Here is a 26,778-nt window from a genome sequence, read left to right on the forward strand (position 1 = left end):
AGTGTCACAATCAAGTTGACGCTACACCTATATAAATAAATATTTCATTTGCAAAAGCAAATAAAAAACCTTTCAACACCTTTTACAAGTGCCATCATATGATAAGAAAACCCTGTTTTACCCAATAATATTCCTTACATGTTCACCTCAGTAATTGTCTTTATTATTCTGTATTTCGGTGAGGCAGGACTACAAAAGAGGATTAGGGCCACACATGAAAATAATATTTGAGTTCTGACTTTTAAGTCAGAATTCTGACTTTATTCTCAGAATTCTGACTTTAAATTCAGAACTTTTGGTACCCATGAGGAGCAACTTTGGCGGAGAGTCCCTTTCAATGCAGTTGGGAGGAACACAGAGTGGCCGAAGATGTCCACCAGCGACTTTTTGCGTGTTCAGGGGGTCCCAGCAGAAGCTATTTCTTTAATGGAAGACCAAAAGGTGAGTGTAAAGGAAATACCGTATGTGTTGTTTTGGTGCCCGGAGTAGCACGTTTGTCAAAATTCTGAGAATAAAGTCAGAATTCTGATTTTAAAAAGTCATAATTCTGACCTTAAACTCAGAATACTGAGAATAAAGTCAGAATTCTGATTTTAAAAAGTCATAATTCTGACCTTAAACTCAGAATACTGAGAATAAAGTCAGAATTCTGACTTTAAACTCAGAACTCAAATATTATTTTCAAGTGTGGCCCTAATCCTCTTTTGTAGTCCTGCCTCACCGAAATACAGAATAATAAAGACAATTGCTGAGGTGAACATGTAAGGAATATTATTGGGTAAAACAGGGTTTTCTTATCATATGATGGCACTTGTAAAAGGTGTTGAAAGGTTTTTTTTATTTGTTTTTGCAAATGAAATATTTATTTATATAGGTGTATATATATTATATATAGCCTATATAATATTTTTTTTCATGTGTGGCCCTTATCCTCTTCAGTACAGTGCCATTTCTTCAGCATCAGTATAATTAAATCTAGCTGTTATACATCACTGCGATCTTTCGACCTGTCTGTTTCCCCTCGTGGATATATGAAGTGATTGTAGCACGAGGAACGGAAATGGGCCGTACCTTGAGGAGAGGAAAGGTCTGACCTGCGCTGCTTCACACACACGCGGACCTGCTTTTACGCGCGCTGGTGAGCTGCTGCAGCAGCTCGAGACCTCTGATCGACAACATGGGCAGCCGCGTGACACCTGAAGAAGTGACGCTGAAGTTAGTTTAGACCTTCATCACCACCTTCATCACCATCATCATCACCACCAGCACAGACTGGCTGCAGCCGCTCCGCGCGCACTGCGGCGCTTTGAAACCTCGGAACAACAGGCAGCGAAAGGCGCGCGGCCGCTGCTCCTCGTGCCCGCGCTGGCAGGAATGATGCTCGCGTTCGCCTTCACCTGCCGCGCGCTGCTAGTCCTCGTGTTCTCCGAGTCTGTCCAGACCGACAGAACAGCGGTAAGACCGAAACTTTACCAACAAGTTACAGTTTTTCTCAGTCGCTGTAGTGCATCTCAATTTACATTTGCATAACAGTAAATTCATTTCTCAAAACATTTAGTGCAAACTGCAAAACCTAGTTGATAACCTGTAAAAGCGTGTCACTTGCTCTAAATGGATCATAGCTCATTCCTCAAAAGCAAGTATTCATGTCAATATAAGTGTCATCAAGATGAAAAGTCCTGACACCATGTTTATGAACAAGATAGTCAAATGTCTCTGTCATGTTTTCATTATGACAGTTTACTCTGTAAATGTTTTCCAATGTAAAAAAGTCAGATCTTGATGACTCTACCTGAAAATGCTCCACTATATACTATTATACTATTATACTATTTATAACTTTTATTTTATTGTTTTACTGTTATTAGTATTTTATTGTTTTTATTTATACCTATTTGTGTATGATTTATTCTATTTTAATAACTGTACAGCACTTTGGTCAACTGAGGTTGTTTTTAAATGTGCTCTATAAATAAACTTTGACTTGACTTACACAGCCATTTGAAAACTACAGTAAAGTCACACATTACTGTATTTAGAGAGGTGTACAACACATTGAATATGTATGTTTCATATATTTACTGCATATGATCTTTTCAATTCTAATTTGTTTACAGCATTGTGCAAAAGAAACAATACACCCTTATTTACAACAAACATAAACTCCCTTTGGGTAGAGCTGTGACAGTCCAGTGTCACAGTGTTGTTTATTTGTTTGTTTATTTGTTTATTTATTAGGATCCCCATTAGGCATCACTCCGTTGTGGGAGTAATGGCTTTTCTTCCTGGGGTCCTCAAACAGGACACAATTTAAATACATAGTAAAAGCATACAGAGTAACAATTAGAATCTAGAATCTCTGGCAGTTATAAGAAAAAAACTACAATATTAAATTCAATAATTTACCAAAAAGTGGAATACCGATTACAATTCAAAGAAATTATTAAAACGTTTTTTTTAAAACATTCAAAATCAATACCTGGCTTATGAAACAGAAAAACAAAAACTAACAAACAAAGCAAAAAAAGAATAATAATACAAGTCAGACCCTATACATTCACCTTTCTAAAGTCATCTTTTTTCATTTTTTTTTTAAAAACTACTTCTGCTCTCCAATAATAAGAGCTCAGATGGAAGCAGTAGAAATGGTCCACACTATGTCCTGCTGGTCCATATATGTTGTAAAGTGTTTATGGGTTTATGGATTCAGCTCTGAGTGATTGTAGAGAAGTGTCTTATCAACTAATGTTGGTAACTTGGTTCAACTAATGCTTCACACAGTGAAAGCTGAGCTTCACCTGAGAGAAATCTATTTAATTCCAGATACATTTTCAGTAAAAAATAAAGATTTTAAAAAATGTATAAAATTTATTTTTAGATATTGACAACTAGTTCAACATTTTTGTATGTAATGACTCAAGCAATGACATGAGGACTATTAGTTTTATGTGGAATGACTATCCAGCATTCACAAGTATAGTTCACTTTGACTGACATGACATAAGCAAATGATAATGTTATAAAACAGCAGAGAGTTGTATGAAAGCACTTGATGCATGTCCAAAAGCATTTGTAATTTGTTGTAAGCACAAATGACTAAATGTTGTGGAGGTTGAACTAACTGTTGTGCAAATGTTAATAGTGATGTAAGAAATGCACCAAAGCGACTAAGAAAAACTGTAACTAGTGAAGCTGAAACTTTTCCATGCTAACTACATTTATTACTACAATTATGGTAGTGTACACTGTAAAAAATAATCTGTTTAATTTACGGTAAAATACCGGCAGCTGTGGTTGCCAGAACTTCACCGTAAAAATTACAGTGAGTGGATTTTCTATTCTAAATTTAAATGTAAATATCAGCAAAAACTGTAATTTAGTCTGAATAATCCTGTTATTTTTAGGGTAATTGTGTCATTCATTCACACATCATGGTATTTCTCCATACATTTTGCATGAAAATGTTATATTTTACCTAAAACCTGTGTGTTTCTTCCAGTTTATGACAGAAAAAAGTAAAAGTTTTGCGCTATTCTTTGATTTACGGTAATTTAAAGTGTCTAATACAGTGATATACAATTTTTCATTTTATGCCCTATTTCTGATGTATTTGACAGAGTTTTACTGTTATTTCTACAAACCTTTTTTTACAGTGTAGTAAAGTAAAAACTGTTTTACCCAAGTTTTTGAGGTTTGTACCTGAAAGCTTTGTGAATTTAGAACCACTTATATTCAAAACATTATAACTGAGCCAGAAATCACTAGTTTATCGAGCTGACAAATGTAAACTGTATCATATCCAAACATAAATATAAGTTGTCATAAGCAGACATCCATGCAAAATGAAACAATTTAAAAACATGACATTTCAACAGATTTATTTGTAAGTAGAACTGTATCAAGTTTTAATGATTTTATTGAACTCAAAAACATGAATGTTGAGTTAAATATTACTCATTTCCTCCGACCCCACCCATTCAAAAATTAAGTGAAATTATTTGATTTGATTACAAACGAAACAAAAGACCTGGGGCCGGATCCACAAAGCATTCTTAAGAAAAAAAAATGCTTCTTAAGTGCCACTTTTTTCTTAACTTTGCTCTAAAGACAAAAAGATTTGGTATTTGTGAAGAAATTCTTATATGTTCTTAAAATGTTTTCTTAACTTTCTCCTTAATTTTTTTCTTAAGATACTTGAGAACAAATGAGATTCTTGAAAACAAAGTTTTTAGATTTCTTCTCATATTTCTTCTCAACTTTAAGAGAAGCCCTCAGCAGTCTGAAAACTACAGTGAATAGGAAAGTCTTGATTTGTATTTACTTGAACAAATTAGTATGACATTGACTTGATTTCTTTAATATTTAGTTTAGCCCTAGGCGATCTGTTAACACGTTTTGTTCAATGAAGTTGGTCAGGTTAGTTTTTTTAATGAATGGATCACATAAATCTTATTCTGGCAGTTGACATATAATTGAAATGTCCTGTGTGACATGTAATGTAGACACTACAATGTACTCTTAGTAAATCACAGAGGCAGTTGTTGTATTTGATACTATTTAACTAATGATCTAGTGATCGTAGTTTTCTCACTTAGGAAGTTCTTAGATTTTTAACTTAAGAAGTTCCTAACACATACGACAATTCCTAAGAAAAAAATGGTGAATAGCATTTAAGAACATTCTTTTTTTTTGCCAAGAAAAGGTCAAACAACTTAAACAGAAAGTAAGGTAAATAATAAAAAAATGAAGAGTAGATATTTACAACACCAGTTGTTGTTAACATTGATTTCTGATAGTTAATAGGTAGGAGGAGGGTTATTGTGTGGCCATACATATATGCTGATAAGCAAATCAGCAGACAGACAGACAGACAGACAGACAGACAGACAGACCAATGGGGGAATTTTATGTAAATGCTACAGATGCGTATGTGTGTGTGAGTGTGTGTGTGTGTGTGTGTGTAAAAGTGCGTGTACTTTGTATTTTTAGGTGCTTGTATATGTGTGTGGATATTTCAGGGGGAAAAAAGGGTGTTGCAAAGTTCTGTGGAATTGGGAACAGGCATTTGTAGATGGGATTTTTTAAATAAATGTTGTAGCATTGAAGAACATTCTTAGGAACATCTTATTTTTTTTCCTAATAATTTTTACGTTAAGATCACTTTTGTGAATCTGGCCCCAGGTTTGTAGGGGAGACCGGGGACAGCTGTCACAGTGCTGTTTTATCGTTTTGATATCAAACATTTGGTGTTATGTCGTGCGTCTCTATCTGAAGGCAGGCTTCAGCCCACCTAGTACCACCAGCAGCAGAAAAAACTGGAAAAACATCAAATTGATCTCTTGGCTGCAGCCCAACTTCAGATTAGGACCAGATAAACTGGCAGCCTACAGTTAGGGCGTTTTCACACCTGAAAGTCCGAACCAAGGTCCGAAGAGAGGTCCGTGTTCTTTTACATTGTCTACATTTGGTCCTGTTAGTTTTGGTTTCACACTGCAAAAGGAATAAGGGACTTTACAAGACAATTCTACTGGACACGTCATCTCCCTGTGTACTTCCGTGGCTCATTTTGTTTTGGTTATGCTGCGTTGTTAGGCCGGCCGCCATCTGACCTCAGTGTTACTTCCTTAATGTGTTTACACGAAATGAATCCAGCGAGCCACCTTTTACCTGTGGTAATACTTTTGCTGGTCTTTTGCTACCAGCAGCACCAGCTTAATGAGCATTACGTGAGAGTGCTTGGTATTCGCAAGATGAGCCGCCTCATCATGCCAAAACTGTATCACTGTTGACAGTAGAGGAGGAGAAAACGGCTCGCAATCCTGCAATCCAACTTCCTGTACCGTAATTCGAGAGCAGAAGAAGAAAAGACCTTCCTGTCATTGATAGGAAGGTCCGAACTATAAAAAAAGTTGTTTTCACACTGCAAAAGGTTCAGACCTTGGTTCGTTTGGTCCGGACCGAGACCACCTCTTTTGGTCGGACCAAACTTTGGTCCTTTGGTGCAGAGTGGTGCTAGCCTGGGTATACCCAGACTGCGTTGCGCGCTCGAATTTAATTTTGAACCTCCAGGCGGTCTGGAAACCAGGAAGCTTTCTTAGCCCTGTTTTAGGGATCCAATCACAGAGCGGGGAGGGACAGCAAGACGATGACTCGTACTACTCAGCACTTGGAAGCTTGTAGTTTTCTTACGGAAACTCTCTTTAGCTGTAGACCGCTTGCGGCGCTACGAGCCGGTGGTCTCGCCGGTGATCTGGCTACGAGCCAGGGGACAGCGGAGCCCCCAGAGACCCGCAGCAGCTTGTTTATTGCCCATAAAATCAGTGGATGTGTGTGGCTGAATGACATGAGGGGGAATAAAGCGTGAAAATAAATAATCTTGCAGAAAGCGAGAACTGGAGAAGCAACGCAGCAAGCAACACTCTCTCACAGACACACACACAACAAACATCCATTTCTTTAGCTCTACTACGTCATCTGGTATAACTGATCTGATTGGCTAAGAGCTACCTACAGACGCTTTGATAGACATTCTAAGCGCCCAATAAACGGCTCTGGAGGATCGTAAACCACACCTCCTCTACGGAGAAATGAACGGCTGGTTCCCAGACCACATCTCATTTGAGATTTGTCTGGTGTTAGCCAGGCTAGTCCGCGGCACCTTTCACACCTGGAATTTAGGTTCGGATCAAACTGAAAAGTCCTAAAGTCCGGACCAAACGAGATAGGTGTGAAAGCGCCCTAAGGCAGCCAGCGGCACCTTCCCTGACCGCTTCAAGTGAATCTGTCACTGCAAAAGTAAAAAAAATTGGAGTGAAAAGTTCAGATAGAAAAAGAATCTCGAGACTGAGATTAAAGTGCATGACTTCTTCATGACATCACGCTGTAAAACCTACAGCCGCATGTTTCCTGACGTCAGCTTCCTTCTAAAGTTCTGGCTTGAAACTCCATGCCAGTTTTTGTTTAGATAAGGACAAGATAAGGTAAAATATATTTAGTTTAACATATAGAACTGGATGTTCTCCTCATTTTACCTCTTAGATGTTATATTTGTAATTAAGGCTTTAACTAACGATTATTTTCATTATCGATTAATCTGTCGATTATTTAAACGATTAATCGTTTAGTTGTTTGGTCAATAAAATGTTGAAAAATATCAATCAGTGTTTCCCAAACCACATGATGACGTCCTCAAATCTCTTGTTTTGTCCACAAACCAAAGAGATATTCAGTTTATTGTCATAATGGAACAAAGAAACCAGAAATATTCACATTGAAGAAGCTGAAATCAGAGAATTTGGACTTACTGTCTTTAAAAATGTTGATGCAGTAAGTCAAAGTTAAAAAGAAATGACAATACTTCTCAGCAGCAGTCTGGATAACAACAATAATCCACAGGAAGTGTGTTGTTGTTGTTGTTGTTGTTTTATCTGTGTAATTGGCTTCATGCTCGGGGGCCACGAGTGCCCTGCTTTATCAGCTTTCAATTGTAATTAGTTTACAGTCTAAAAAAAACCTGAGACCACACCAAAACTCAAAACAGCAACATATATTTTTTGTTATACTGACAGCATCAAATCAATATTGTTTTTCAAAGAAAAGAGATTAATCATGTTTGATTTAGAAAGTGCGTGTGTGTGTGTGTGTGTGTGTGTGTGTGTGTGTTCTTGTACTTCCTACATTGTGTGGACCACAACACGTTTTTAACCAACAGAGTGAGGACATTTTTGCAAAGTGAGCACATTTCGGCCGGTTCTCACTTCATTAAAGGCTTTTTTGAGATTTCAGACTTTTTTTATGGGTTAAGGTTACATGATGATGATAATTAACTGAAACTGTATTGTGTGGTTACAAAACTAACTAAAATTATAGTGAAAATATCCTTCATTTTCATCTTTGTCAACTTTTTTCATACACAATGAAGATGGATAAGACAAAGGAAATAAAGGCAAAATTTACTGTGACCTCTTTTAATCTCCCACCCAACAAATACCCCATTACAAAAACAAAAACTAATAAAAACTAAACTAAAACTAAAGCATTTAAAAAATAAACTAAAACAAGCAAACTCAATCTAAAAACTCATTAAAACTAACTGAAATTGAAAACAAAAATGAACAATTAAATTAAAACTAAAACTGAATTCACTGTTCCAATGAGGGTCCTCACAAAGATAGAAGTACAAGAATGTGTGTGTGTGTGTGTGCGCGTGTGTGCGTGCGTGTGTGTGCGTGCGTGCATGCGTGCGTGCGTGCGCGTGTGTGTGTGTGTCAGCTGAAGAGTGTGTGAAGGTGTTTGCACACACACGCACACCTCTGAATGCCCTGAGATGTTAAACATGTCATCATCATCATCTCTCAGTGTGTGTTAATGATCACTTTAACAGATTAATGTTGGAGCGAGCTGCGTTCACAAGCGACCGATTCACTCGTTCACAGGCGGTTTGTTCAGACGCTGAATCCCGCCGCTGGGTGTCAACACGGCTTCTTCCAGCACAAACATCCAGTTAGAAACACTCTGGAGATGAGTTTTTATATTTTCCTGCAGCAGGAATGTGTGAGGCATGAGGAGACAGTGCTGGCTTGTTCTCACTTTCTCTGCTGCTCGCTCCCTCCCTCCCTCTCTCTCTCACTGTCACACACACACACACACACACACACTCACACTGGGCTGAGGGTTTATAGTCCAGGAACACTGGTGGTAATTGTTTGAACACTGAGGATATTGTACTTACTGTAGTTTTACCTGACAGACAGGAAATCCAGTCTGCCCCACATTTTGCGCCCAGGCTGCTGCCCTCCACTCCTCCTCCCATCATCCCTCCATTCCTCTCTTCCCTCTAACTTTCCCTCTAGTCCTCCTTTTTTATAAATTCCGCAGACTTTCATTCATTTTTCAAGTGTTTCTCTACACTGCAAAAAAAGAAAAGTTGGGTGAACTCAAAATTTCAAGGCAACAAACTTCGATAAAATTCCTGGACAAGTTGGACAATGAAACTAAATATTTTCGGTTTTGTTTTTGAGTTTGCTCAACTCTGAATTTCTCTGGCAGGATTGTAACGCCGCTCTGAAATGTCAGCTAATGTTGCGACCACAATTTTGAGTTAGCATTGATATGCTAATGGCTACTCTTGTAGCTGTAACAAGCAGCGCCGCTAGCTTCAGTTAGCCGCTAGCATCAGTAAGCCGCTAGCTTCAGTTAGCCGCTAGCATCAGTTAGCCACTAGCTTTCGCTAATGACCAAATTTCACAACAAAGAAATAAGAGTTAGCAGAACTATTGTCCCTTGTTTTGAACCCCAACTTAAAGATATAAGTAACAACAACTCACAAACTTGTTTTTGAGCAGACAACTGGCTTCCTTTGTTGTGCTAACTTACATTATTGCCCTAAATGTCAGTAATTCATATTTCCAAGTTTTACCAAATTAAGTCACTGTTTTAGGCCTAAAAATACAAGTTGGCTTTTTTGCAGTGTAATTTTTTCTTAATTCCTCTAATCACATTTCCCCCCCTCTTCTCCTTCATACATCTGTTCTTTCATTCCTTGCTTCTCTCCTATTTTCTTTCCTTTTTCCCTTCATTTTTCTGCCTAGTCTCCTTCATCCTTCACTCTTTTCTTTCTCTCAGAATTATCCCCCTTTCTTCTTTTTTGCATATTTCTTCCCTCAACTCAGATTTCGCCCTCAGTTTAAATGTTCAATAGTAACATTTTTGTTGTTGTGAGGTAGAAATTATGTTTATAGCGGCGTACATTCTGTACTCTATTCATTCTCTACAGTTTTTCATATTTTCAGTGTTTGTTTAATCCTTGTTAGTCCTCCCGTCGACTATACACCCATCCTCCTCAGGGATCAGAAAGGACCTCATGACACAAGACTGTTTTTAGGACATGTAGAAAAAAATTATTACCAACTTTTTTTCACCTTTTAAGGCAACACATGACAAAAAAAATGATGTATAATTTTCATATTTTTTTCATTATTATTGGTCAATTTTAGTCAAATATACAAAATTAGGCCTCATTTCAAGAGAAAAAAAGTAATAAAACCTGAATATTTTTTGAATAGTTATAGTGAAATAATAATTTCTTGATGGGAATGTACAGAGTAGGTTATGTCATATTAATATTAATTTATAAATCACCTAAGACAAGTTTAAATAAACCGGGGTTATAGTTATTATTTGATCTGTAAATTAATGTCTGGACATTAAGGCACAGAGGTCTCATTCACCTCTAAATTATGTCAACACTGTAAGACTCTGTGTGTGTGTGTGTGTGTGTGTGTGTGTGTGTGTGTGTGTGCAGTGAGAGCAGGTAGGCTAATGGACAAAGAGGCACTATTAAGAGTGAAAAGGTGGGGTCTGAGTGTGTGTGTGTGTGTGTGTGTGTGTGTGTGTGTGTGTGTGTGTGTATCTAGAAATAAGCATGTTGAACACTTAAAATAAGAAATTAACTCTTAAAACAAGATAAATTAAAGCGATGAACTGGCCCGAGCAGAGTGCACTGACAATTATTTGTTTCTTACCAAAAACCTTTAGATTAAGAAGTGTTAGATAATGTATCTTGTTTTAAGAGTTGATTTCTTATTTTAAGCATTCAACATGCTTATTTAGATTTAACAATCTTAATTTAAGAAATCTTGTCAAGTGAAATTATCTGTCCATGCAGCAAGATCATGTCCCTCAGATTTAGTGTTTTATCTCATTTTTAGACACACCTTTTTTGCAGTGCTCACAGCTCCTGATAGCAGAGATACAGATGGAGAAGATGCTCACCTCAGTTAGGGAAGTTTATTCACTCACCACTTTACTAAGAGCTTTCACAGGTAGATTGACAGATAAAGAAAAGAGCCACAAACTTTTTCACACACACTGTCTCAATGTGCTCAGCCAGCCTGAAATGTTTGCGTGTTTTAGATGTGTTGTGACTCGTCCTCTCTCCCCTCTTTCATTGTGCATCCTCCCTTGTGTCAGGTTTTTCTCCAGGCGTGAAACAGTGAAAGCCCGACACACCAGCAGCCAATTTATCACTCACAGACTGCCAGCCATGCAGAGGCTATAAAAGGCCTTTCAGTGTATCTCTTCTCTCCACCTGCAGTGTTTTGGACAGTTTAATAGTGCCCAGCCACACACAGCTCTCAGACAATAGCCAAAGGTTTGGACTGACACATTTCTGTCTGTTGTGGTGGCTGGAAGAGAAGCACAGAAGGGAGGAAACATGGAGGCCAAGAAGAGTTTGTGCTGCAGCAAAGTGAAGAAAGACAAAAATGTGTGAAACACTGACAGACATTAACTCGATATTTTACTTTATAATTTATTATTTAGCAGGAAGGAAATGTGTTTTTATTGGCTGGTTTTACCAAAGTTTTTCTCTGCAAAAAGATATACAAAAAATGGAGTAACCTCCTGCCACAAAGCTTGATTAGTTCTAGTCAGATGTCTGAGAGAACTACTTTATATGTTTGAATGGTTTTTGATGCTTTTAGGTTTTAGAAAGTCCTCTTTGCTAATAGATGTTATTTTGTATGAATAAGAGCAGAATAAATCATCACTTATTTGTGAAAGAAACTGTGAGCTTAGCATCAAAATATGTGCAAGTTGTTAACAGTAACAGCTTCCTGTTTCAGTGTCAAGATCACAATAATGTCTATAACAAGCTGGAATTAACAGGCAACGTGTTGCTTTAGCACTAGACGGTAAGTTGACACACTTGGGGTGGGCGGTACGGCTGAAATCTTCCGTCATTTTCTGTCATACATTAACACTAAACTCAATTATGAAATGGTTTAAACCAGTGGTTCTCAACCTTTTTTCAGTCATGTACCCCCTGTGAAATATTTTTCCAGTCAAGTACCCCCTAACCAGGGCAAAGCATTTTTGGTTGAAAAGAACAACAACCTATAAACAGAGCGCTGTGCCATCAGTGTCTGATTTATTAAACTTTGGAACTGATAAACACATACAAAATTCAAACATTAAAAAAAAAAAAAAACTATTTCAAACATTTTAAATGTTAATAATCCATGACTAAATTTATTGCAAATATTTCTCATCACTAAAATGTAGTCATTCAAATGAATGTAGTAAAAACAGTGAGCATATAACCATTTAAAACTATAAAATGAACCATTTAAAACTCCATAAATGTGCAAAACACTGCTCATTTGTAGTGGTCTGTCTTTAACTATTTAGAAATGTTTAAAAAAGAAAGAAATAATTAACTTAATTATAAATAAAGTTTTGTGCACATAAAAATAATTACCAACATAAAGTGTCCTCTTTTGGTATCATAGTAAAGATCTGTGTAAAATCTCACGTACCCCCTGGAGTGTCTTCATGCGTACCCCCAGGGGTAAGCTTACCCCCATTTGAGAACCACTGGTTTAAATAACCACAACATATTTCATTACATTTGTTTGTTTTCTTCTTAAATTTGAAACTACAAACACAACCATTACACAAAACTAAAATTCTTTAAAAATGTAATCGTTAAGGTTCTTGAGAACAATGATTTCCAGGTTTTAAGGCTACCAGGACGCCTCCTCCTTCTCTGTATTTAGGCTATAACTTCACTCTTCCCTCTATGGCTGTTCAAATCATGCTATCCTATGAGACAGGATATGTGAGATTATGAGGTCGCACGATAATCAAAATAATGTGTGAGAGTAGCTTTATACAATAGAAAATCTACCAGTGGACACATTTCTACTGTTGCAGAATACATACTGTCAAATCAGCCAACCCTAGTTAGCACTGTTAGATTAGGTCAATAAATATTGGCTGAACATACTATGAACTGACAGTTTGAACCTCTTCAATCTTGAACCACTGAGCAGACTGCACAGGGACCAAAGAAAAACTCAATATTTCGAGCCCAGTTGCACAGTTGTTGTTCAATTATGATCAAGGGTCACTGATGCTTTTCTGACCTGGACTAGCCTGGCCAACACCAGACTAATCACAAATGAGATCTAGTCTGGATACTATTCATTTTTCCGTAGAGGAGGCATGGTTTATGATCCTCCAGAGCCGTTTATTGGGCGCTACGAATGTCTATCAAAAGCGTCTGTAGGTAGCTCTTAGCCAATCGTATAAATTATACCAGATGACGTATGTAGAGCGACAGAAATTGATGTTTACATAGCCAGACTAGCCCATATCTACTTCGATTAAAATGCTCAATTCTGCTTTTGCAGCGTTTTTCTGCAGCATGTTCTGGCTCTGGCTGCTCACAGTCTACCGGCAGTGTGTGTGTGTGTCTGTGTGTCTGTGAGAGAGTGTTGCATGCTGCTTTGCTTCTCCAGTTCTCGCTTTCTGCAAGATTATTTTACGCCTTATTTCCCCCTCATGTCATTCAGCCACACACATCAACTGATTTTATGGGCAATAGACGAGCTGCTGCAGGTCTCTGGGCGGCTCCGCTGTCCCCCGGCTCGCTGCGAGATCAGCGGCGTTACAGCAGTGAGCGGTAGCGGGGCTAGTTGGTAGATTAGGCTTATCCTTTAGGCTTAAATATCCTTTTTGGTGGTGAAACAAGAGTGTAAAGTCAAACGTTGTTCTTCTTTTAAAATCAACTTTCGCTCTAAACTATTTAACTACAGCTAAAGAGAGTTTCACGTCTGCTGCAGCCATGTTGGATCCGTAAGAAAACAACAAAACTACAAGCTTCCGTCTGTCAAGTAGTACGCGCCATCGTCTTGCCGTCCGTCCCCGTTCTGTGATTGGATCCCTTAAACAGGGCTAAGAAACGGCCATAGTTTCCAGACCCCTTGGCAGTTCGAAATGAAATCGACCGCACAAGGCAGTATGGGTATACCCAGGCTAGGACTGCTGGGATAAATTTAAAAATCCAATATCCAACAGTATTCTCCCCTGTCATGCAACACTGTATCTACTGTATTTATTTCTGTTAAAACCATTGTTATTGCAGGAATGCAGAAAAACATCAACATAACATCTGATTCCAAGCGTTGTGTGTGTTTGTGTGTTTGCAGCCCTTCTTGCTCACAGAGAACATGTGGCCTCGCGGCTGTGTGCTGGACTGTAAGCAGGGGCGCCACAGATCCGTGTGTGGCAGCAACGGCAGGTCCTATAAATCACTGTGTGCCTTCCAGAGGGCGCAGTGCATCAACACACAGCTCCGCCTCGCTCCACGAGCACACTGCTCAGGTAAACACCCAGCACACATCCTCACAGCTGCTTCAGCACCTGTTAACATGCTGACTGGATGCGGCTCCATAAAGGCAATGTTGATATATTACAATGTAAACAGTATACTGTATAAAACACATGCAAAAAATATATATACACTGTAAAAAATGTCTGTAGATTTAGAGTGAAAAACTGCTAAACCATGACAGTAAAAGACTGTGATGATAAATGGGTTAATTCAGTTTCAGTAACAATGAAACACCGTAAATGTATATATCAGCCAAAACAGTAATTTTTAATTTTTAATTTTTAATGCATTACTCCACTGTAAAATACACTGGCACTGTGTTTGTAGCGAAAAATATACTGTAATCTATATACAAGCCATCATTTTTGCATTTATTTTCTGTAAAAAATACTTTTTCTCACTGTTGTACGAATGTACTAAACACTATATCTCTAACAGAAATGTACTGTAATATTTAATGGTAAAATCTTTAATTCTTACGGCATTTGTAAAGTATTTTCTTGTCAATTATATGGCAGAACAGCGTTTCTTTTGATGGAAAAACTTTTTATTTTTTATGGTTAAATATGGAATAAAATGGCAATCTTAAACATGAAATCAACATTGCTAATATAATTTTACCGTAATATTACAAAAAGTTGCACCGTATTTATTATGGTAAAGTTCTTGCAACCATAGCTGCCTGTTTTTATCAACAGTTATATATATATATATATATATATATATATATATGGACACTGGCTTAGTTTTATGCAAACAGACTTAACTGAGAGAAGCTCTAAAAAGCTCTAAAAAAAATAAATGTACCATATTCAGAATGATTCTGACTATAATAACAACATGTGACTATCAGAAGAACTGTACCCACACACACTGTAAAATGCTGCTAAATACAGAAGACCACAGTCAGAAATCAAACCCGTTTAAAAACACACAACAATGTTTGTAACAGCAAATGGACAGCAAATCAAATCAAATCAAATCAAATCAACCTATACGAGCCATTTTGCTTTGATTGTTTATTTGTTTGTTTGCGCCTCCCACCACCGTGTGGAGAAGAGCGCTCATTATGGGTTCTGATGTCATGAGTCAATATAAGGCACCGATGTATGACTGATTGTGGTGAGATGCCCGAGAGACACACAGTTTTTTGACCACAGAAATGTGATGTATAAGTTAGAAATATAACTTTTGTTCATTTGTTTAAGAAAGAAGTATACATTTGTTTGGTTTGTTTCATTTGTGCGTGTAAAACACTATAAACGGGATCTCATCATACTAGCGGCATTTTTTTCGAGTAGCAATCGGGTCACTACACAACCTTTGTTTTCATCTTGCAAAGCAGCAGTTATACAGTGCAAAACGTTTCCAGCAAATAGCAGAGCATCCCACATATACATCAAACAAGCCAGTCCCTTATAAAAAAATAGGAATAGTAAAAGGAGTGCAGATAAATAGTGTGGTGTAAATTTACCACCTCTCTGAGTGAGAAAAGTGGATTAAAAACCAAGTTGAAGTTCCTTTTAGTTTTCTTTATTATCAATCAATCAATCACAACACCTGCCTAAATACAGCGGAGAAAGAACTTTGAAAATTTCGAGGCTGCTGAATGAAAGGTGTCCCGAGTCCAATGGACCCCTCAGTTCTCTCTGGCTTTTCTGTCTGTGTGTGAGATCATTTAATTCAAATGTTCCAGCCCATATGCGACGCGTGTGTACGTTTTCCCAGGCACGAGCACGCTGCTAAGCCTACTTTTTAACCTTAAAAGGATACAATTTATACTTGTTTATATTCAAATTCCAATGCCTTTACTGTCTGACAACTCCCAGATATTAATGTTCATTATTCTGGTTGGAACCAGTTGGTACCTGGAGACTCTGGCTGTTCTGCCTTTAGTAATATAAATCTGTAGCATAAAATATACAATAGTAATCACACACTTCTGTTGGATCATCATTGATGATTGAGAGGGATTCATTTTGTATGAGTCTATTTCTACATATTATACCTTTTGTGTGAATATAACTTTCCACCACTGAGCTCATGTGCAAACCAACTGAAACTAATTTCTTTTTTTTGATCAAGGTGTTTTTATTTTGTTTTACAGATTATAGTTTACAATTTAACATAGGTCCAACAGAACACACAGGGAAAGAGGGAAAAAAAAAACCCTCAGTAACTCCCCCCCTCCCCAAGTACCAGACTTAAGAGTTCACAGTGTAAAATACATAGTTCAAAATACAGAATTCACATAGCCAGATTAGCAAAAATCAGAAAGAAAAGAAAGATACAAAAACATAACAACAAATACATAAATATAATTATAATGATGACTGAGGCCAACAGCAGAGGTTTGCAGTATTGTATTGTCTGCCTCCATATCTTTGACAAACATTAAGAAAGGCTGCCAAATGTTATAAAATTTTCTAGTAGACCCCCTAATTGTGTATCTGATCTTCTCCAACTTGATATGGTACATGATTTCCCTAATCCAATGACTGTATGTTGGAGGTGTTGGGTACTGAAACTAATTTCCGTTTGGTTTTAGATCCGGGTCAGTCCAGATGCCGGCTGGCGCGGGCTCAGGCCCTGGAGGCCGGTACCCTCAGCAGCCCTGCTGGTCCAGCAGCTGCTGTCTTTGTGCCAGAGTGCAGTCCGGACGGTCACTTCCTGCCAGTGCAGTGCCACAACCAGACCGGATACTGCTGGTGCTCCATGCCCGACGGCAAACCTGTCAGCGGCACCTCGGTCCTCCATCTGATCCCCAACTGCACCGGTGAAATATACTTTTAGTATATTTTTTTCCCTCTAGATGAGAATCTTTCTTTCTGAGGGAGTTACAGTTACCACACCAGGTACAGTTCAAACAGAAGCAAAGCACAACAGACAGGAAATGCAATCATCAGACACACAAGTAAAAATATTTTCAAGGAGACTAGATTATTAAAATGCAGTATAATCTGATGACCATCATTAGAAGGTAAAGTACCCTGGTTCATAGCTACAGAAGTTGAAAAGTTATGTTTTTTTTTTATTTATTTTTTATTATAATTATTTATAATTTGATTAATTGTTTGTTGGGTTTTTTTTTTCTTTTATGAATATTATTAATTTTATTTCTCTAATTTTGCTACACTGGAACAAATTGCTGTTTGATTAGTCATCATTTTTGGATGACATTGGATGACTACTATTTCAGTTGCACAATTTTATTGGAGTGAATAAAAATGTAAAGTTATTTTATATCTGATCCAAGATGAAAGATTGAGGAAAGATGGCAAGTGTAATCTGAGGATGCATTATCGGAGGGGTTAGATTTATGTATACCAGATGTATGCAAAATGTTTGTTAAAATGTTCAATAAAAAGAAAGTTTAAAAAAAAAAATGCAGTATAATCTGCAGAATATTCCAAAACCAGTCCTCAGCTGGGTGCAAACCTCCGGAACATGGTAAAATTAAATAGCAAATCAAAGAGTTGAGAGGGTTACTTTAAAAAAAATGGTCCACTACAAATTACTGAATACATGCCCTAAAACTTTCTAAATATTCTGGACTATTTTTGGAAATAATTCAAAATATTGCAGAGTTCATTTGTCTGGGTCTTTTAATCTATTTTTTAAGGCAGTAACTGTATTCAGAATTTCACTAATTTAACCCTTTGGAGTCTTGGGCTTTTGTCTGTTTCCCAATCCTTTTTATACCACTTAAGAAATGTTCACCACACCATGTTGGTATCAGTTTTTTCAGCACAACCTCACCTATAAGACCTGATAATTATTTTTTCACTTTGACTTACTGGATCAACATTTTAAATCCAAAAGATAAACACATCATGCTCGGTGAAGCATTTTAATTATTGCAAATGTGAACACAGGTTGCAAATATAACATTTAAGAGATAGTATGAAGGTAACAGCTAGTTCTATATTTTTATACAAAATATATTTGCCTTATCTCTGGTTTTACTTGGCCTATTGTCATTGAACAAAAACTGGCATGAAGTTTCAAGCCAGAACTTTAGAGGGAAGCTGACGGCAGAGGGTTAAACTGTATCGAAAATGGAGTACAGTTACTCATTTTGCATTTTTAAATACATAATCCCATTACTTGCATGTAGATAATATCACCACAGTCCAAACATGGAGGAAAGTCTGGTAACACTTTACAATAACCAACTAAATAATGTTTATAGATGGTTTATAGACCAATTATTAACCATTTACAAAGTGCTTTACATATTTAATCGTTCATTGTTTTCAACCAATTTCTTAAAGGTATAGGAATCATTTCAAAATCATTAACATACTTAATATGGAGTTAAAAATATCAAAATGGGTGCAACTAAAACCATTTATAAACAATTAATTATAATTTAATTGTTTGTTAATGGTAAAGTAATTATAAACTTACATTAATAGACATGTTTATAAATGAATATACATCTATTTGCCATTTATACATGATTAAGTTAGTTAAACATTAATAAATTATGTATTTACCATTCTAAATGGTCTATAAACAGTTTATAAATGATGATTAAACATTAATAAACTATCTGTTTACCGTTTATAAATGATGGTTATTGTAAAGTGTTACCGAAAGTCTCAGTTTTTTCTTACTGACATGTTTTACAAATAAATAATAAAAACCTCTCAGGTGTTTCAGCTTCTTCACAAGATATGTACTTTAAAAGAATGCTTGTTTTCGAACCAGCTACCTAAAAACTTGATGACACTTTTTCGATTAAGTCCCCATTTTGAATGTAAAAATATGTGTTACCTGGGGATCGGGAATGAGCCTGAGAAAAAGTCATCAAGTTATAGTTTTATTAGCATTAAGAGTTAGCTTGAGTCCATGTAGTGAGACTCAAAGCTTTTGAAATCAGAAGTACAGCATGCTTATGTCAGTGGAAACAAGTAATTTCTGCTTAAAATACGTCTTTTTTCAGAGGTTGACAAAGTTATGAAAATAGATTCTGTGCATCTTTCCTGGGAGGATAAACACCATTCTTCCAAACAATATCCTTTCAGCTGGTGTTTGATGGTTTTAGTGTGTTTTTCTTGACTTTTTTGTCTCCTGCTGCAGTAAGATCTTTGACACATATTTGGAAAATGAATCAAATGTCATAAAGATTTAATGTCATTGACAGAATTGTGGCATCAAACTGAGGTGTTTGGTTTTATAATATCATCCCCAACAGATCACATCATGTTGGCTCGGACCACAGATGCAGATTTGTTTCCAATCAAAGGTGAGAAAGAAGTTTTGTTCCAAATTCATGACATTCATGATGACAGTATTTTGATTCTACACATTCTATATATAATATGTCTGCTTGAATAAACGCCTGTCGTATACATTCACTGAAAGATTAGTTCTGTATGCTTTTCACTATTTTTCGTGTTTTTTCTCTGGCAAGAAAAGGGACATCCACATCCCAAAAATCTCTGGCTGTATCCCAATGTTAAGGATCCTTCCTTGGTGGGATCCTTCCTTTGGAGTCGGGTCCTTCACGACGTGGCTAGAGTCCTTCCTTTCACTGTAAAAACACATAAATAGGACAGCCTTCAGAGTGTGTAGCTGTGCGTCATTGCGTAATTGGACGTCCTGCTTAAATTCAGCGCCGCTCTCGGTCTTTTGGCTAAGATCAAGTGTAGTATCTGTTCTTATCAGTTTAATAAAAAATAAATAAATAAATAAATTCAGCGCCGCAATTTCAAAATCAGTTCACGACATGGATGTGTCTTTGGCATCAGCACTCTGACACATATTTGTGAAAATGGAAGAAGATGCTTTAAGGTTGAATCTCCACGATTTAGCAAACAAACAAAAAAAAAAAGCCACAAAGTGGATCAAACCTGAATATTTCACTGATCCTGGCTGAATTTGGCCGCTACTTAGTATCATAAAAGGAGCGGAGCATAACTCACCATGGAAATATGTTCTGTGATTTTTAAAATTTTATTTTACAGTTCATTACAATAACAGTTATTTATAAATAACAATAACGGATAAAAGCTGTCGGTCACTGTTAAACAATAAACATGAATAACTTTATGAATGGCATAGCTACGTATACTTTGCACATAGTACATCATCATCTGATGCATATATATGAATTAACAATAACTTTAGCGACTGAGACGCATCAATTAACTTAACTGGCAATGTATCGAGATTATATTTATCATCTTTTAGCTAAATATTCTGGCATTTGTTTGTGCATATGTTTTGCTTGACTGTGAACACAAGTTTTGTAAGTTATGTGATAACAAATATTCAGTGTAAACTGAAAATGCTTTGTATATTTAAATGCATATTGCGCCGCCGGTGTCGCTGTTTCTTTGCTCGCCATTTTCAAATCTCCCGGTTGCAAGGCATTATGGGTACTCGGGGCACATGGAGGATACACGCATGCATCCTTGGAATTTGGGCAGAAGAAGGACTCTGTCCTCTGGAGGATCCTGGACATTGGGACAGTCCTCTTGACTATTGAGTCCTTTATTGACTTTGGGATACAGCCTCTCTCTCTCTCTCTCTCTCTCTCTCTCTCTCTCTCTCTCTCTATCTCTCTCTCAATTCAATTCAATTCAATTGGCTTTATTGGCATGACGTAACAATGTATATATTGCCAAAGCAAGCATCAGAAAAAAAGATAACAAGATAAGGAAAGCAATATTTACAATAAATTATTATATTTAAAAGAAAAGAAAAACTAATAACAATAAAAGAAAGCAATATTTACAATCGTTGAATTACAATCAACATATAATTTATACAATCCAACTGTCCCAGCAAAAAAAGAAGAAAAAATAAAATAAAAACAAAAAAACAAAACAACCAACAGCTGTGTGTCACTCGCTGTCCCTCAGTGTCTCAGAAACATAGACTGCTGCTAATCTACAGCTCTGTGACTCTTCCCCAGGAGGAGCGGCATTTTTTCCTCATCTGACCATTTTAAAAACCTTTTTTAACGGTTTCAAATTTTTGGAAATATGTTTCTCTAATTAGTTCATATTTTTTACATTTGGTTAGGAAGTGTCTCTCTCTCTCTCTCTCTCTCTCTCTCTCTCTCTCTCTCTCTCTCTCTCTCTCTCTCTCTCTCTCTCTCTCTCTCTGACTTCATCTCTATGCTTGTGTTTCAGATGAAGTGGGTGACCCTGGGCCTACAGTGGACCCCAGAAAACCTGCAGGTGAACAACTGAACCTTTTCCAGTAGGGACCCTGTGTTGAGTCTCTCTCCTGCCTCTCCTTCACTCTCCTCTGTACAACATCTACACAAGCAGAAAAGCCTTCAAACATAATATTATAATTAACATTTTCTCATCCAGTGATGACAGCTCCTCCGTTCTGGGTGACCATCCTGATGAACTCTGACCCCAAAGGGAACCGCTCAGTCAGACGACCCACCGGTAAGATTCCTCATGTTTAAAAAAACAAAAGCTTGTTTTTAATTTATAGTCAAGAAAAATATTCAAATGCTATTATTACAGAACTACAGAATGTGTTTGCAGATTCAAACACATCAAATGCTTCTTTTATAATGAACAATCTATATATTTACTAAAATATTTTAGTTGCCTTATGTCCAAAATGACATCACTGTTAATATGATATTTGCAATTATGCAAAGAAGCGAAGTAACAAAATGTCAAATAAATATGAAAATCTGTTCCCGTGGAAAGGCTATCATGTAGAGGTAAAATTATAAAAGTATAAAAAAAAGTATTATAAGGTTTTCCCCACTTAGAAAGTGCTAATATCTGCTCTGACCCATGGACTTTTTGGTATTTCTGCTTTTATTTAACTCAAAGTTGAGAAACATCCTCCTTCTAAGGAGACAACTCAACCACAATTAGATTTGTTGTTAGTAGGGTTGTCAAAAGTATCGATACTCAAAAAAGTATCGATACTAAAACGTTGTATCCGGATACGATACTCATTTTCAAAAGTAGTGATACCCCCCCGACCTTTCGTTTCAAACTGACCTATTACTGATGTTATCGTGGCCGGTGGCTCGCATTAATGTTGGCCGTGTTATTATTAGCCATTAGCCGCAGCTAGCATTTAAAGGCTGACGTCACGTTAATGATTATAAACAACGTAAATAAATAAATCAGGCACGTAGTATGTCCATATTACGTTAATTGACACAGTGTCAGTATACATAAGCATAGAGTTGATAAGTTTACATAAATGTTGGTGACTGAAAAGTGTTATTTTCTATCTTGAAGTCCCAGAATGAATAATATATTGTGCACAGCATACAACCTCAAAATATTGTTCTAATTGTTATTGTTTATTGTATTTATTTATTTTTTGCACTACCTCAGACCTGAAGCTTGTTATCATAGTTGCAGTTTCTTTTTGCACAACTGTTTTTTATTATAAATATTTAACCTGTGGTTCTGTTCATTTTTTACATGTTGCATTGCTTGTTAATAATTTTGGCGTCTTTGTTTTTATCCTTGTGGTATCAAAAATGGTATCGAGTATCGAATATTTTCCTGAGTTACGGTATCGAGTTGAAAATTTTAGTATCGTGACAACCCTAGTTGTTAGTGACATTACAAACATTGCAAGTGAAAAAGGAGCACACTTTGACAGGATATTTAAAAAATATATAAACATTCATTCATATAATTAACAGCTAAAATATGATGAGACACTTCTTAAATAGCAACACTTTAGATTGATCCAAACATTATTACTGCAGTAATATTGTGCCTGTTTGTGTGTTTGTGCAGACAGTGCTCAGACTTGTGAGCACGAGCGAGCGCTGCTGCTCTCTCAGATGACAGAGTGGCATGAAGATCGTTTTATCCCAGAATGCACTGCAGACGGCCGCTACAGCCCCGCGCAGTGTCACGCTGCTACAGGTTACTGTTGGTGTGTCCGGGTGGACAGCGGCAGGCCGCTGCCGGGGACCTCAGCAAGGTAAACAGTCAGTCTGTAAACTGGATTTTCTTCAGTTTCCTCTCTTCTCTCCTCAGTGGGTGGGATTGGTTTATTTAGGCACGGATATAATCGAGCTCTGATGCATGGAAGCATTTTATCTTGGTCATCCAATTTGACACCAATTACTGTCTCTGTTTCCCAGGTGGGTTACTCTTTATGGAAACACGCAGAACAAATCAGAATACATTACGGTTGGATGGTTTTGTGCTTGAGGGTTTTTTTTTTAAAACACACTTTATTGTTAGGGCCTCGGGGCAATCGCACCGAGCACTGGTCCCTACAGCAATAGCTGTAGGGACCAGTGCTCGGGGCGACCTGTTATACTGTGGATTTTTTCTTCTTATTATTATTATTATCATTAACAGGTGTTGTCACTTAATTCTGTTGATTGCTTTGATCTGATTGCCTTTGCTCTTTGATGTGATTACAGTTACAGATACACACACACACACACACACATGCACTAAAGTGTGCACACACTGCATACACATGCGTCATACACGCACACACATCTATCTATCTACCAAAGGGCAAAGGGAGTTTTGATCCAGTTTTTCAATAAACACTCGAGCAACTAGAACAGGGATGGGCAACTGGAGGCCCGGGGGCCGCATACGGCCTGCACCCTCACTTGAAGTGGCCCTCAGTACAACTACATCTACTTGAGCATGAAATCTTAAAAGTGCAGTGTAAAAATGCACAAAATTACTTCTTGCAATTAATGTTGGTCTGCTGTTCTTGCACTGAAAAAAAAGAAATCACAGTAAGTGGTTATTTTTTATTTGCTTCAAACCTTTTGCATTCCTATTTATACTGTTAAACTTGCTTTTGAGCATAAAATATGTTAAGTTACTGCACTGTAAACATATTTAAAATTGCAGTGTCATCATATCTGGTTAAGTGCACGCTCCTACAGTATATGTGGCCCTGTGGTAGTGTCCATGAAAAATTGTGGCCCCCTCCAGCATTTAATTTGCCCATCCCTGAACTAGAAGGAGTTCGTCAAGGAGCTTACGATGTGATGCGGTGTAAGTCCCTAGAGGGAAGGCCTCGATGGGTTTTTATCAGTGTTGAAGGTTTTCATATAATGGGTTTTCTTTGGTTCATTGGTGAGAAAGAAAAAGATTCCCTGAGGCCTAATGTTTGTTTTTTCCCCACTGACAAGCAGAGTATACTCTGTCTCTGGTTGTCAGTAATTTAAAAGTGATTAGTTTGACCGAGGAAAAACACTTCAATTAAAATAAATTAAATAACCCATTTATTTTGTCTGATAAATTACTACTACAGTGTGAGATAAATAAATAAATGTAGCTTTTTTTTTGTTTAGAAATATATATCTAGAAATCATGCAACTATCTACGGTGGTCCACCAGAGATGGTGAATAACAGAATGACTGACTGTACTCCAAACAACAACAAACGTGAATTAATATTGATATTATATGACATTTGATATTTTATCTTTTCCTGCAAAATTGCAAAATGCAGACAGCTTCCAATGATTCAATTCTAGTTCTAAAACTTAACACAAGTGTAATGTTTGTTAATGGGCAATTTAATTGCTCTTTTTGTTTTTCTGCAGGAATCGCATCCCAGAGTGCACTGGGGCAGAGGAGGCACCAACAGACAGGAGGTTCAGGATAAACCGTCTGCCTGGTAAATACGAGAGTTTCTTCTTTTTATTATCACAAAAGCTGCAAGAATTTTGTAAAATCTTTAAAAGATTGACTTAGAAAACCCTCTGCAGCAGTTTATAAGCATGTAAAAGTGGAAGTGGAGACAGTGTCCTCTCTCGTGTCCCTGCAGGATGTCCCGGAGCTCGTAAGAAGCAGTTCCTGCAGAGTCTGGTCCGAGCTCTGCAGCTGGAAGCAGAGCATGCTGGGAGTCTGAGTCTCTACCAGTAGGTCTATCCACCATGCCCTGCACATCCCAGCAGGTGTAGTGATCAGTGTAGTGGTGATTAATGATCTTGTGTGAAGCTCCAACATCAATCACTATTAAGGCCCAATGTAAACGAATTAAACTGCAGAGTGTTTATTGAATCGGGAGATGTGAATATTGAATGAGGATGCGACCCAGTTTGTCTTTAATTGTAATTAATTAGTCATGGTAGAGACGTGCTCTGAATGCAGCAGAGACACTTTTAAATCACTCATAGTTTACATGTGATAACTGGTGCTGTAGCCTGCAGGATATGCAAGAGCAAAGCTTTCTACATGTGCAATTTAACCCTTTGATGCACAACATATAAACACCTTCTAATGCACAACATGGGTCAGAAATGACCCGCATTAATTTCCCATGTTATTTCATGCTGGCTGTGTGTTTGAATACCTTTTTTTATATTGCAAAAGATCATTATATGCAATTTTCCTTTTATTCTTTATGAAGAAAAATAGTTTTTGTATTATTTTCATACAAATGGGTCAAAAAGGACCTTGTGCATTAGAAGCGTAGTGATACAAAAAGTTTGTCTTATTTTTAAGGTTTAACTTTAAAAGAGTTGTTAGAACCACCAGGTTACTTTGGAAAATCACATATTTTAACATTTGAGACTCATAAGAGGCACCAAATAATAATTTCCATTGGAAAAACACCAATCCAACAAAATAGGATAGTTATTATTTGTGTCTTTGTCAGGTTTTAAATTGGTAAATGGTGAATTGGTGACCCTTTGATGCACAACATATAAACAATGACCTTGTGCATTAAAATCTCAGTGATAAAAAAGGGTTTTTATTCAAAAAGTATGTATGTATGTATGATGGTAAAAAACAAGTTATTTGAGGAAAACCTTTCAATGATGAAATTAATTTATTGCAGATATAGAATATAAAAACTTAGTCGGGTCACTTTAGACCCATGTTGTGCATCAAAGGGTTAAAAAGATAAATCTAGCAGAGCTTCTACCTGACAGAGTAAGTGGATAAAAGTAAAAAGTAGAAATGTATTGATGTTTTAACTAAAGCAGACTTGTTGATTATCTTAAACTCTTCTTCTTATAAAATTTGATCCGAATTCAGATGTTTTTATATCAGACATTTGTGTGTCTTTCAACTAAGTGCAACAAAATATCATCGATATATTCAAAAAGAAGTGGAAGATTTGTGGAAATGATGTCTAACACAGAATTGGTGATGATTTATACTCAATTTTTAATAATATAATAATACAAAGGTTAAGGGTAACCTAAAGATATTGTTTTGAATGTTTAGGACCCCCATTGGGAACAGCCCATGTCTATAATGCTTTATAAACACACTTATATTGCTCATATATATTAAAATGTGCTTATAGCACTGTGTAATTATAGTTATAGGCACTTATTCACACCAACAAGGTGAAGAATCATAATACGTCATTATTGCTGGTTCCTACAGACACACACACACACACACACACACACACACACACACACACACACACACAGATACATAGCTGTAATACATGATAAATATTCGCATTATTTGCATTATAAAGGATTAAAGGGTTAAAGTATGAGGTTATGCAGATCCTTACTAAAATCTTTAATGCATAATAAATATGTTTATAATGCTATGTCAGTGATAGACATATAAAGTATTTATGATTATAAAATATTATGATACTTATTATGATACCCCTTTATACTGCCCTACAAAGTC

General features: G+C 36.8%; 1 protein-coding gene and 1 non-coding gene across 2 annotated transcripts in view; both read left to right on the plus strand.

The window, feature by feature from the left end:
* The first annotated feature begins 915 nt into the window (after positions 1–915).
* Positions 916–26,778, plus strand: part of LOC131969692 (SPARC-related modular calcium-binding protein 1-like) — a 29,450-nt gene continuing 3,587 nt past the window's right edge. The window contains exons 1-9 of the mRNA XM_059330836.1: positions 916–1,455; positions 13,992–14,166; positions 16,725–16,952; positions 19,377–19,427; positions 21,322–21,369; positions 21,508–21,588; positions 22,924–23,113; positions 24,717–24,790; positions 24,941–25,034. Coding sequence (XP_059186819.1) covers positions 1,375–1,455; positions 13,992–14,166; positions 16,725–16,952; positions 19,377–19,427; positions 21,322–21,369; positions 21,508–21,588; positions 22,924–23,113; positions 24,717–24,790; positions 24,941–25,034 — 1,022 coding nt within the window. The 5' untranslated portion in view covers positions 916–1,374. The remainder of the gene's footprint in view (positions 1,456–13,991; positions 14,167–16,724; positions 16,953–19,376; positions 19,428–21,321; positions 21,370–21,507; positions 21,589–22,923; positions 23,114–24,716; positions 24,791–24,940; positions 25,035–26,778) is intronic.
* Positions 19,796–19,986, plus strand: LOC131970788 (U2 spliceosomal RNA). Its single transcript, XR_009394208.1, has one exon. It is a non-coding gene; the product is annotated as a U2 spliceosomal RNA (small nuclear RNA).

This window comes from Centropristis striata, chromosome 4 (assembly GCF_030273125.1).
Source record: "Centropristis striata isolate RG_2023a ecotype Rhode Island chromosome 4, C.striata_1.0, whole genome shotgun sequence".
NCBI classification, from domain to species: Eukaryota; Metazoa; Chordata; class Actinopteri; order Perciformes; family Serranidae; genus Centropristis; species Centropristis striata.